Source organism: Gadus morhua, chromosome 13 (genome assembly GCF_902167405.1).
Source record: "Gadus morhua chromosome 13, gadMor3.0, whole genome shotgun sequence".
Lineage (NCBI taxonomy): Eukaryota > Metazoa > Chordata > Actinopteri > Gadiformes > Gadidae > Gadus > Gadus morhua.
Window position 1 is genome coordinate 8,115,235 of NC_044060.1, and position 11,971 is coordinate 8,127,205.

General features: G+C 40.9%; 2 protein-coding genes and 1 non-coding gene across 4 annotated transcripts; 2 read left to right on the plus strand and 1 right to left on the minus strand.

Annotated features, from left to right (window-relative positions):
- Positions 1-83: 83 nt before the first annotated feature.
- On the plus strand, positions 84-3,386 carry card19 (caspase recruitment domain family, member 19). The gene is made up of 6 exons (XM_030373936.1): positions 84-190; positions 661-800; positions 941-1,097; positions 1,311-1,373; positions 1,670-1,735; positions 1,873-3,386. Exons 1-6 carry the CDS (start codon positions 184-186, stop codon positions 1,980-1,982), a joined length of 543 nt encoding a protein of 180 aa, XP_030229796.1. The 5' UTR covers positions 84-183; the 3' UTR covers positions 1,983-3,386.
- Positions 3,061-3,188, plus strand: LOC115557915 (U6atac minor spliceosomal RNA). The gene has a single exon (XR_003979293.1). It is a non-coding gene; the product is annotated as a U6atac minor spliceosomal RNA (small nuclear RNA).
- A 337-nt stretch (positions 3,387-3,723) lies between the features above and the next one.
- Positions 3,724-10,982, minus strand: LOC115556703 (ninjurin-1). 2 transcript variants are annotated; one of them, XM_030373937.1, is made up of 3 exons: positions 10,587-10,982; positions 6,841-7,075; positions 3,724-5,321 (listed from the first exon to the last, which is right to left on the minus strand). In XM_030373937.1, exons 1-3 carry the CDS (start codon positions 10,635-10,637, stop codon positions 5,179-5,181), a joined length of 429 nt encoding a protein of 142 aa, XP_030229797.1. In that variant the 5' UTR covers positions 10,638-10,982; the 3' UTR covers positions 3,724-5,178. The 2 variants fall into 2 exon arrangements, with proteins under 2 accessions (XP_030229797.1, XP_030229798.1); XM_030373938.1 differs by lacking the exon at positions 10,587-10,982 and adding an exon at positions 8,396-8,513.
- Between the last annotated feature and the right edge of the window lie 989 nt (positions 10,983-11,971).

Below are 11,971 nucleotides of genomic sequence, written 5' to 3' on the forward strand. Positions count from 1 at the left end.
AATAAATGCAAGTATTTGCATCAAAACAACAATGGTGGTAAACAGTGGTTTAAAATGAGGACTGAAAACATGAAAGGGCGTATTGGTTAAGAAACTTTCTCTGTCATTTCCGGTCTGCCACTCCTGTCAGTAGACGACCTCAGAGGGAGGAGCCTAACAAAGGACGGTCCGGGATTCTCTGCAATGGGAGGTTTGTGTTTTAGTTTTTAAATACATGTTGCGTTTTCCACATTGAATAACATTTAACTGATTTGTTTGAAGTGGACGATTGTTTCGCGATACGTAAAAGTTCCACGATTCCCAGTTTCTTTACTTTTTCCATACAACCTTGCATTCCCTGTCCTAAGGTTGTTTCCTCAAGTTTTCTCGCTGCAACAATTCGTCTTTTAGATCCGCTGTATTTGCAGTTGTTTCTTCTTGAAAACCGAAATAGACCATGGATCTCATTCCGGTAATGCAACGTTCCACAGCATTTTGCAACTTTCAACACGTAGTTCTGTTGGCAATCTGCAGCTATCTGAAGCCTGGGTAGATACGATACGTAACGAGTTATTTCAGTACTTTTAGCGCGCTATCCACGTATGTATCGGTGAAAGGCACAATGCGGATCGTTATGCACAAAGCATTCTTCTAAAGGTACTTTCTATTTACATTCCGCAGACAGCTTCCACGACCAGCTGCTGGAGGACAGCCGGTTCCTCAGAGCAGACCAAAGATTGGATACAGAGCTTGTAGATAAACTCATTCTGCAGCTGAACAGGATATATCCCCAGATCCTCTCCGACAAGGAGGCCACTAAGGTGATGCTGAATTTGACAATACAGCCAACCCTACCTAGCGTATATGTCTACTTTATACATTGTGGTTTGATTTTATAATGGACACAGAGTTGTTGACATATGTGCATAAATAATTACTTTTCTCTCTTCAAACGGTATAGTTCAGAGACTTGGATGTGCCCACCTGTGTGCGCCTTGGTGAGCTCCTAACTCACCTGCAGGAGAAAGGCGAGGAAGCCTGCAAGGAGTTTTATCGTGCACTCCACTTGCACGTGGAAGAAGTTTATTACAGCTTGCCCACACGCCTCCGTCTCAAAGGTTATTCTCATTCCATTAGTCGCCGAGACTCTAAAGATACTACCTAGACTAGACCAACCTGCTACAAATGGGAATTCCCAGACAATGTTGTAATGTCTTTATTTCAATGCTGATTTATGCTGGAATTTTCTTCTAATTCCATGATTATGCATAATTTTTTTCTGAAATGGTTGTGAAACTCTATGTTTGAATCCTTGTCATGTTCCATCCCAGACTCTTCAGATCCCCTGAAAAAGAGAGCTCTTCCCGGACAGAGATATGACCTCAATGAAAGAAGTAAGACATGCCATCAGAAAAACCTGTATGATATCCAAATGTGTTTATTATTTCATGGGGTCACGTGACTTTGTTAAAATACAGAAAAATCCTTTCAAAAATGTATACTCTGCCAATAGTAGGATGCTGCGTGATGTACATACTTTTTAGTAGAATAGGATAACAAATGCAAAGTTGAAATTCCTTTTTAGAAGTCTAGACTTCTAAATAAGAGAATAACTTCTTATGAACCAGAAGAACTGGTTCACAAGATAGATACAGACGTTGAAATATCCTCCTTTCTCCTTCTCTTCCAGGCCCCATGTTCTTTCTCAGCTGTTTCAGTTTAGCGGCAGGCGTGGCCATGTTGTATTACTACAGCGGTGGGTCTCTTGCACCTGACCCTACATGTTCACTACCTTTTGGTCAAATCACAAACTTACCTTAATGTGTACGTCTTGGTTAATTCAGCTTTAAACTGTACATCCAAAATGCCTGAAATGCTTGTCCTCTCGTGTAGAGTCCAAAGTGTCTGGAGGCAGCCGGGTCGTTGGTTTGGCGGCTCTCGGGCTGAGCAGGCAGGCCAGGGAGGTCCTGATCTGGTACACTGAGGAAAGGGCCACCAAATAGTTTTTGTTATTATACGTGTTGAATACTATTTTTGTATATAACTAACTATGTTGCCTTGCTGATCTAAAAAGGGACGAATTGGGATTTTCCACAAGTATGTTTTGCCACAAAGTTGTTTTATTTTATTTTTTTTAATATGTGGGTGAATTGATCTAAAAGATCCATGAATTGGTTATAATTTGGAGGAGTAAATATGCCTTTTTCATTCATATACTTTTTTCAATTTGTAACAACATGAAGTTAGATATAACCTTCATAGATTGTGATGTTACTCCGTCCTTGTTTTATTTGAAGTCCCCAGCTGTTATATAATAGATTATTGGTTTCTGTTTCTAAATGTTTTGAGAGGTCCCAATTTACTGTGGCCTCTGTGCCGCAAGCATAAATAACCGACTGTGCTGTTATACATGCAGCCTACTATTTATTTCTTGAAATATTGCTTAATTAAAAGTAATATGATATAGCACACAATGGGGTTTGAAACCAGCCACGTGTAGTCACAAATAGGCCTACACATTTATGTGACTAACATGTGAGGACTGTAAAAAAGAGTTAAGGGTAAAGGGATTAGGCACGCAATGCGCCCTTTATCTAAATCCATGTCTGATAAATGCAATATAAATTACATTTATTTTGTTGCATTTTGCTGCTCTCTCCTGGCCACCATGAGGCACTAGATGTTCTTACAAATCTGCGACTATTTTGTGCATTAATCGTTTGGTATTAATCCGTAAAAATTAGTAAGATTAAAATCCAATAAATAAAAGGTATGATGGCAATCGGTTACTGCCGGGTGAATACATTTAAAAAGGTTTTCGGTATGCGATTCCACAGTAATATTTTGATTGGTCGGTCGTGAGCGGTGCATTATGGGAGTACAAAAGAAAAACATCGTTTTACATTATACATTATTTAGAACTATCTATAACTATCATATATCACTTGAACGAGTATAAATTAGAGTGGAACGTTGTTACTATTTTTATGATCCTGTCCAAAGTTCCCGGAAGCACAACCATAACAAGACGACGATGACCATTAGCCTGTGTATAAAATGACACGTCTGCCGTCCGATGTTGTGTTGTATGAAAGGAGAGAAGGTTAGCACTCCCCTTGACAAGGATGGAAGAGGCCCTTGTGGCCTTCAACACATATACGGTTAAGGCATTGCCACCTACTTCGTGGCATCTCTGACCAAGTTTTTTAATGACACTTCATTTCGATTAAAATCAACACGGATTATTACAACGGCGTATACTACAATGGCTGGGCCTGGGATACTCGATCTGGAATATTTGAATTGTCTTCGATTTACTAATTTACTTGTCTTCAATATGCAACGGTCTATATTGTTATTTCGATTAAGCTTTAAATTAATAATACAATAAATAACTGCCAAACTGATGGTTGCACAGGTATTCAATATTTATTAAGAAATATTCTAAGTAGTTTATTTCAATGTAAAAGCATGGCCCACACCTTACAAGCATGATACAATGTATTGCTTGGTCCTTGTTTTGTTTATTTAATGAAATGGTCTGTAAGTTTGAAAGGAAATGTGAGTATACTGGAAATAATGATGTTTAGCTGAAGCATACAGTATGTTGGGTTCAAGTGCTAAGAAAGGTTAATTATAGGCCCACAGGTGTTGCCATTTAGTATATTATTATATTATAATACATTCGTTGTAACCCAAACCTGTCATGCACTCCCAATCCAATAAAATAATCTACGAGACACATTTATTTTTTGCCATTTATTTTGTCACTCCTATAACTGCATTTGTTCAACAAACTCAAGAAAATATCGCAACAGTAAAAAAATGCTAATAATTTGGTCCTTCAAATGAGTACAAGAGGTCAACAGTGTATGACGTGCATATAAAATAATAATACCTATAAAACTCAAACATCACTAAATTAATCTTTGCATAGTGCTTTTATGAACTCAGCATTTATGTTCTGTTTTCATGATTGACTGTAAACATTGGGATTGTGATTGCCAGCTCCAACATGAAGCTGTTGTCTCCTGTGACAAGGCCTCATGCTAGGCGTTATAGGGAGATTAACTCCCATCCTGAGCCCAATTGTAGTTATGAAAAGTGTTATAATAATAAAATCATACAAATTCTAATGAATTGCGAGCTCTGACATTGACTTTGGATTAAAGCAGTGGTTTCTTTGTTTTCATAAGACATTTAACACTTTTTTTCTACCAAAGACATGATGGTACACTCATTCTCTCAAGAGGCCCATGCCACCATAATTATTGTATTTTATTTTGTGAATAGGGCCTCTGTTACTTACATTATATGCTTCTGATATGTAGAATATATTAGACAAGGCAACCAAAAGCACAGCCTACTAATCTGGCCATTACCTTAAAGGAGAAATTTGCTGTAAAATGGATCTGTGATATGTTTGGTATGATAACTTGTTGGAATGTTCGTTTGGGAGCAAAAAAGCGCAATTAGACGCATTCTTAAGTTGGCTGTTTTTAGCCGATTCTACCAAAAACGTTATAAACTTGAAACGATAGGGGCATGTCTCATGCTAAAAACGAAATCACTATTTTAAACCACTTATAAGGCTAGAAGTAGCCAGACACTTCTTTGGTAGCATAATAAGGGTCTTAAACCATAGGTAGATTGGCGAACACAGAGCTTGTGACATCCGTCTACAACACGCAAGCTCTTTGTTCACCCATCTAGTCTTATAGACAAGATGGCGTCACCGGGGGCACTACTGATGGTATTGTGTGTATAAAATGTCCTTTTTAATAAACAATCTGTGCTTACAAAGTCATCAATGCCCCTATCGTTCCAAGTTTATACAGTTTTGGTAGAATCAGCTAAAAACAGCCAACTCCTGAATGCGTCTATATGCTAAACATATCCCAGATCCATTTTACACCGGATTTCTCTTTTCATTTCTATCAGTCTACGTATTGATCGACTGCCACACAGCAGAATGCCTCTCTCGCCTGTATTTTCTAAAAGTCATTCCTGGACATAGACCTGAGAACTGAAGGAAGACCAACCCTGGGGCCGATTCCAGAGAGCCACTTAACCTTCCTCCTTGTTTCCCCGATGTTTACACCCAATGTTTATCAAAAGGGAGGACGAGCCAAATGCCCAACGTGTTTATAGAGAACACTCTGATGGGGTGGGGGGGGGGGGAGGAGTTGCGAGTAGGGGTCATTCCTTGGTAACGGGTCCATGGACTCCGAAGGCGGTGACGAAGACGTTGACGACGACGATGAGGAAGACGAGTGCCGTGCTGACGTTCTCTAGGATGTTAAGCTTGTAGTGCATGGTCGTGTCATTCAGGTTCCACTTCACTGTGGGGCGGAGGAATGAGAAGTTAGCGGTTTGGTTAGCTGGAATCAGGGTGGACACCGGGGTTGTGTAATAATAAGGGTCAAGGCGCGAGGTCAGAATGTCCTCGGAGCTCGCGTCTGGATCCCACACTTATACATTATTCCCTGTCGAGTTTGTGAGTTAACAATTAGGAATCCTGTTTAGCAATGCTTTCAATTACAATCTCATTTCGACTCTAACAGGCCTCCGGTGAATGGGTAGCTCTGTCGTTCACTATGAGATTACGCGCGTCAGCGTTCCCAGGAATGGCATACGGATGTAGAGGAATGTAAAACCGTTTGCCCCTGACATACTAGAAGTGGCATGTAACGCCCTACTGCTTCCCCCTCCGGCCTAATCAGAGAGAGCATGTGTAGTGGAGGCAGGAGAAGGTCCTGTCTGTCCTAGGGCTGCTCCATCATGGAAAAAAATCATAATCACGATTAAAAGTAACCTAGTCCTATCCCTCTTATACCACACAATACAACAGTATGTTCTGAGAGATGTTGGGAAGCAGGACGCTGCTATTGTTAGCCCAGTACTTATCATGTTATTATTAATGACTGCTGGGATTATTTTGGGGTCAGGCCCTCTGGTAAGCAAGGTTTTTCCTCAGTTTCCATTTAAATTCCCCACTCTCAGTTGGTGTTCCTGTTTAGCATAGACAAAAAGTTACATCAAAAGTGTTTAAGAATAAGGAACCATTGAGTTTACCAGGAACCAGGTGAACTCTATAGTTCCCAAGAAGTTGCCATTCTATAATATTAGTTTCAATGATTCCAATTGTGTCATTTGTTTGTGTATGCAAATTAGAACCTCATTTTAGTGTTCATTGTGGGTGCCATTAACTTTAACTGCCACCGAGGGTCCATTCTGGTAACACAACTGCACTGAACAAAGTCTATAACATACAACATAGACACAAAGGCTCAACAAATTGCACGGGGGTTGTTATGTGGTTATGTTATCGCTATTACATAAGCTGATAAAAGCTGGCAGGAGAGGAAACAAAAAGAATAAATAGCAGCACTATAGTACTTACTATGTAAGACTGGGACGATGTGTGTGTGTTACTACATGATAACAGGACTCATGATTATAAGATACATGATTATGTTGGCCCTTGGGATGGGACTACTGATGGCAATAGTCCTGGATGGTGAAATCGTACTATTCAACAGACCAGTGTGCGAAATACCCGTCAATGTTCGGGGGGGGGGGAGGGGTCCCCAGCCCCCGATTGTTGCGCACACGGATCTTCATTTGGTCATTGTTGAGTGGAAATTACCCAAAGGAAATTTAATATACCTCGACTTTGTTATTACAGTCACATCCATTGGATTATTCCTTGATTATCAGACCATTCTGTGTTCAAACCAACCAACCAAAGTATTGGAAAGAAAATACTCTTTTTGGGGAAATTGCAACATGTAATTATAAAATGGCATGTGGACCAACATTGTTCCCCTTATTCCCCCCCCCCCCCCAAGAGACACCTACCGATGAAGATAAGTAGAATGCCCACAACGATCTGCAGGATGAGCGAGATGCTCAGCAGTATAATGAGAGGTGTGTAGAAGGTGAAGGCAGGGCCTTGTGTCAGCACGGCCTTCATCTGGGAGGCGTTGGCCATTAACAGAGCCACGTCCAGCATGCTTTCCACCGCACTCTTCTTGTTGGCGTAGGTGTTCATGTTTATGGGCCGCCGCGCGTATCGCCAGCCCCGCGATGGGTCCTGAGCAAAAGGACACAAATCAAGCAGAGGTGAGCGATGACGATTCAGGTCACTCAGAGGGAACATGAATTCGTCATCGGTTTTAGGAATGGAGGAATAACCTATTTTTAATTGTAGATCTCTAATTACATGATTCACTGATGATCAAATGTTCATTCCATCGTCTGAGTTTCTTCCACTAGCAATTCATCAAACTTTTTTGTGCAAAAATGTTTCACTTTTTGTTGCACTTCTGTAATCTTTAAAGTTGATTTTTTGACCTTATGGTCAGGTCATGCTATATTAACAAGTGGTTAACAATGACAACCAAACTTTCCAAAGAGGAACAGGGAATACCACTTACAAAACACTTAACTGCAAGGTTGGCAGTTTGTTTTGTTCTGACCGAGGTCAGCCACAGACCCCGATGGACGAAACAGGAAACCGGATACAAGACATGTATGTTCCTGTATGCGTGTTCCTCAATCTTTGGATTGAGGCATAGAAAGGGAAACTGAACCGCTAATCATTTCCACAAGAACACAACTTTTATTGTTGTTAAATATTAAGCTTTTTTCTTACTTTTCTTCAGCATTGTGAGAAGTGAGATCAGACAGATCGGTTTTAACAATGACTTAACCAGAGTTTCTCAAGGTTCCCTTTTAGGACCCATCCTATTTTCTTTCTCAGCGCTTCTTTTTGAGCGAATCATAAGGAAACACAAAGACTCTTTTCATCGCCATGGGGTCAGCCCACTCCAGCCAGAAACCATAACAGCACCCCATATTCGGGAGACTCGGTTTGGGTTTGGCATTCGGCAATGATGTCAACCATGACGTGATATTTCCAAAAGCTGAGACTAATGACTCAACCTACATTAAGCAATAAATGAAAATATATTAAGTCTCTGTCGGACTCTGCATTAACCCACTTCTTCTAACCTAACCTACTTCAAGCCCCTCAACATCAGGAGGATATGTCCGTTCCTCAGCTCGAAGGCCATGCTCTTTTTCGTCCCGGCTCTTGTCATCTCGGGTCTAGACTGCTGCAACTGCCTGCTGCCTGCAGTGTGCCGTTCAATATCTGCAGCTCGACCAGTGTGCATGAGCCTGGCCGGTCTCCCACTGCTCTCCCGCACCCTGCAGTGGCTCCCAGTGGCTGGCTGCTCGAACCCGACTCAAGTCACTGGTTCTTGCCTACAGTACTGCGAGTGGTACATGGCCCGTCGATACACGCCAGCCCATCCACTACGCTCCAAGCGACTGTTCTCTCTCAAACTAATTAATCAAAACACTACTGAAAGAAAATGGGAACGAGCCAAAGTCAATAAAAGCACAGCACCTGGCGGCTCCACTCCCTCTGGTCTCTTGGCTTCAGCGGAGAGCAGCGGGTGTAGTACAGGCTGAACCGTCCTCACTCTCAAGCACTTCAAACGGTCTGCCAGGCCATGCCGGAAATAACATGGTAGACCAAAAGCCCTAAAGCTCATCCAGCAATTGCTCGCTACTGTCCCTGCCCTGGGGGGTCTGTTTGCTTTGATTTAATTAATAAATATGAAAGATTATTTTCTTATTCAGTGTAGGAGAAGATGGTTTAATGCAACAGCCCAGCAGCAGTGGAGAAACAGTGGAAAAACAGAACACAATATACAGACAAAGTACTAATGCAAACAAAATAGAAACAAATCAATGAGTTTGGTGAATGAATGAAAGGTGGACCGGGGAGGAGGAACAGCAACATGGCTTGACGTCCTCTTCTCTTTCCATTTGAATGAATGAACGCCGCTCAGCAATGTGTGGGGAGAAATGATCCCTGAACAGAGAGACAGTGCGAAAGTAAACACTGGCTAGGAGGGAAAGTAAACCACCCACCCCGGAGAACAATCCCACACTCTGCAGTCTGCACCCCCCCCCCCTCCGCAAGAATCTGCCACGGTAATAATAGCAAGCCACCCCGTGTGTTAAGACATAGTACTAGCAGTGGTTAGTAACATGGCCTCTGACTCAGCTGGGACTGAAACTGAAACTGGGACCTGATTGTTTTTTATAGGAAGACAAAAGAAGGAAAACGATATAGTTTAAATGATTAATTATTTTAATAATGGATGATCCCAAATAACTAACCTTAGGGGTGGTGAAGCCAAACATCTTCAGTTTGTGTGGTTCCCTGGTATTATGAGGCAATTTAATGTTTTTGGGGTTATTTTGACTATAGGCCTATCGCTCAATATTTAAAACTAAAGATGCTATTTATTTTTCTTCCTTTATTCTTTGGCTGACAGAATCCAGACAAATGGCATATTTTCCTATTTTCTGTCTCTTTTCCAGTCTTTGGTCTCCACAAATGTCTTTCTTGCGAATAATATTTCCTTTATGAAAGTAGGCTTTATTTATTATGGAAAAGGCATGTAATTATGTGATAAATAATTACATATGTGAGTATAAAGGCAAGATCCGCTAATAAAGCACTATCTGGGGGTTTAAGAGTCCCCTGCTGTTCAGGTCTATGTTTAAAGTTATTTTGAAAGTTATTTTTAGAGAAAGTACTGGCATATGTGTTCTAACTTTGCATAGCAACTCAACGTTATATCCAGGTCACGGATTTCCATACTTAAAAAAAGTACACCCTGCTATTACATCGTATGTTATGACAGACCCATATACAAAACCACTCAGTATGAAATTGTTCACCAAATGACAGGGGACCCTTTACAATAATAATCTAGGTAAGGCCTTTCAACTCTTCTACGCCAACGTGAACTGTGTATTCAACAGTCCATTCAGTCTTGGTAATACATTTACAGGCATCCATAAATAATATTGTAGCAGCCTAGTGCTCTTGTATACCTGGGCGCGCACTAATCCAACACAGTGTATTAGTAGGATTTCGTTCAAAGCTGGAAGCTATTAGCCCTCTCTCATTTGGCGTGAGAGTGAGACCACTACAACTAACCAGATTAAGCCCTTTCACCATAGCTCGAATGAACTGGACACACTCGGACATTGGGGATTATTAACTCAAATATGCAATTGCTTTTATATGTAAAGCAATGCAAACGAGTTGCTCCTGACCAGATGACCGGTCAACATCTGACAAAACTTTGATTCAGTGACAGCTGTATTCTCGAATGGTTGTCTTCGAACGTTAACGTTAACGGACACATTGTACCCTGGATATACTACCTTAAGTACAGTATTGGGTACAGTATTTAGTACAGTACTTTTGAAAAAGTAAGACACCGATTGTCTATAAACATCAACCGGTAGTCATCGGACACACACACACACACACACACACACACACACACACACACACACACACACACACACACACACACACACACACACACACACACACACACACACACACACACACACACACACACACACACACACACACACACACACACACACACACACACGGTGTAAGATCACATGAAATTCGCATTGCGCCTCTAATAGCAAAAAATCTCTGATTGCTGTAATAACAGCAGCAATCTCCCCATTGTTGCCGTCTCTGACTGTTGTCTTACCTCTGTCTCTCCGTCAGCAACTCCATTCATCTCCAAAGGTTCGGACGCCATCCTCGGTAATAGTGGGAAAGACTAGGCGAGGTCCTCTGCTATGATTTGCATGTAGTAGGCTAGTAGTAGACGGAACTGGTCGTTGTGTTCAGTTTCCAGCCGTCAATGGTCGCACCAAGCTAGTCGGTTCGGGTGGACTTGGGGCGAGAGACAATTGGCTTGACTACCGCCCCTAATCTGGGGGGAGATTCCCCTACAAGGGGATTCCCTTGTGTTGTTGAACCCCCCCTCCCAAAAAACATTCTTTGTGTGAATCTAAATTGAGCTATTTTCCATTGTTATATTAACACATATATGCGTCCAGAAGAAAAACAAAAGCGAAGTTCGGCTAGTCAGTGTGTATGTGAGTAGGCAGGGTAACCGAGACGTCAACGCCACCAGCAGGACGCATGCAGTATCGCAACCTAAATGAGCAAAGCTCTTTTTGGGGGGAAATAAGAACCCCCATCAAATAAATCAAGAATAAAAATAAACCCCATTAACTATGAATATTTCATAATTGTCTTAACAGTCTTCGATGCGAACATGCCTTTGCAGATTCTGGAATGAATGGTTTGTTTGTTCAGCTCATATGGCCTTTTATTGCTATCGAAGGTTAAATTAGACCTCTACAAAATATAGCAGGCCTAGATAATGAGGACTAGTCTACTGTGTGAACTACATACGATGGCTGTGGGTTAATATGCCTCATTATAATATTATAATAACTGATGATAATCAAAAGACAAATAAATTGAATAACAACATGACTACATCTTTTATAAAAAAAGTAGTAATAATTAAATAGGCCTAACTATGATGAATTACCGAATAAGTAAAAAAACACAACAAAATGAATTTTTATAATAGTATAACTACACATTCATAGAAGTGGAGCTCCCTCTAGTGTTAAAATAGAATAAGAGAAAATTTAAAGTGCACCAGTCCTCATTGTGCATCGTAATTTAGAGATATGCTTGCATATATCTCAACTAGTGCTGAACACATCGTTATCCACACATTCTAGCGCATAGCCTGGGCCTATTGTTACACCAATGTATTTTGTTATATATATATTTTTATATTACGAATATTTGTTATGTTTGTTCAATCAAATGCATTGAACATCTATAAATTACATACAGGCGGATACCTGGATAGAAAAGTAGCTGATTCAGGCAGTGGTGGGGTCTGAATCGAATATTGCCTTATGCAAATCAGTTTTATAGATACTCTGTATATATAAGCTAATTTCTTTTCCCCTTCCCATTAAGGCAGAATATGCGACAGCTTGCTTACATGTTTTGGGGGCAGCGCATTGGAAGGGAAATTCTAATTATTTAAAAGTAACACCA

Bases quoted from the DNA above. Each gene is read 5' to 3' on its own strand.
- card19 (XM_030373936.1), top strand. The intron at 801-940 runs GTGATGCTGAAT...CAAACGGTATAG, and splicing joins CCGACAAGGAGGCCACTAAG to TTCAGAGACTTGGATGTGCC. The intron at 1,374-1,669 runs GTAAGACATGCC...CTTCTCTTCCAG, and splicing joins ATATGACCTCAATGAAAGAA to GCCCCATGTTCTTTCTCAGC.
- LOC115556703 (XM_030373937.1), bottom strand. From the start codon at position 10,637: ATGGCGTCCGAACCTTTGGAGATGAATGGAGTTGCTGACGGAGAGACA. The intron at 7,076-10,586 runs GTAAGACAACAG...CCTTTTGCTCAG, and splicing joins TTGCTGACGGAGAGACAGAG to GACCCATCGCGGGGCTGGCG. The intron at 5,322-6,840 runs GTAGGTGTCTCT...TCCGCCCCACAG, and splicing joins CATTCTACTTATCTTCATCG to TGAAGTGGAACCTGAATGAC.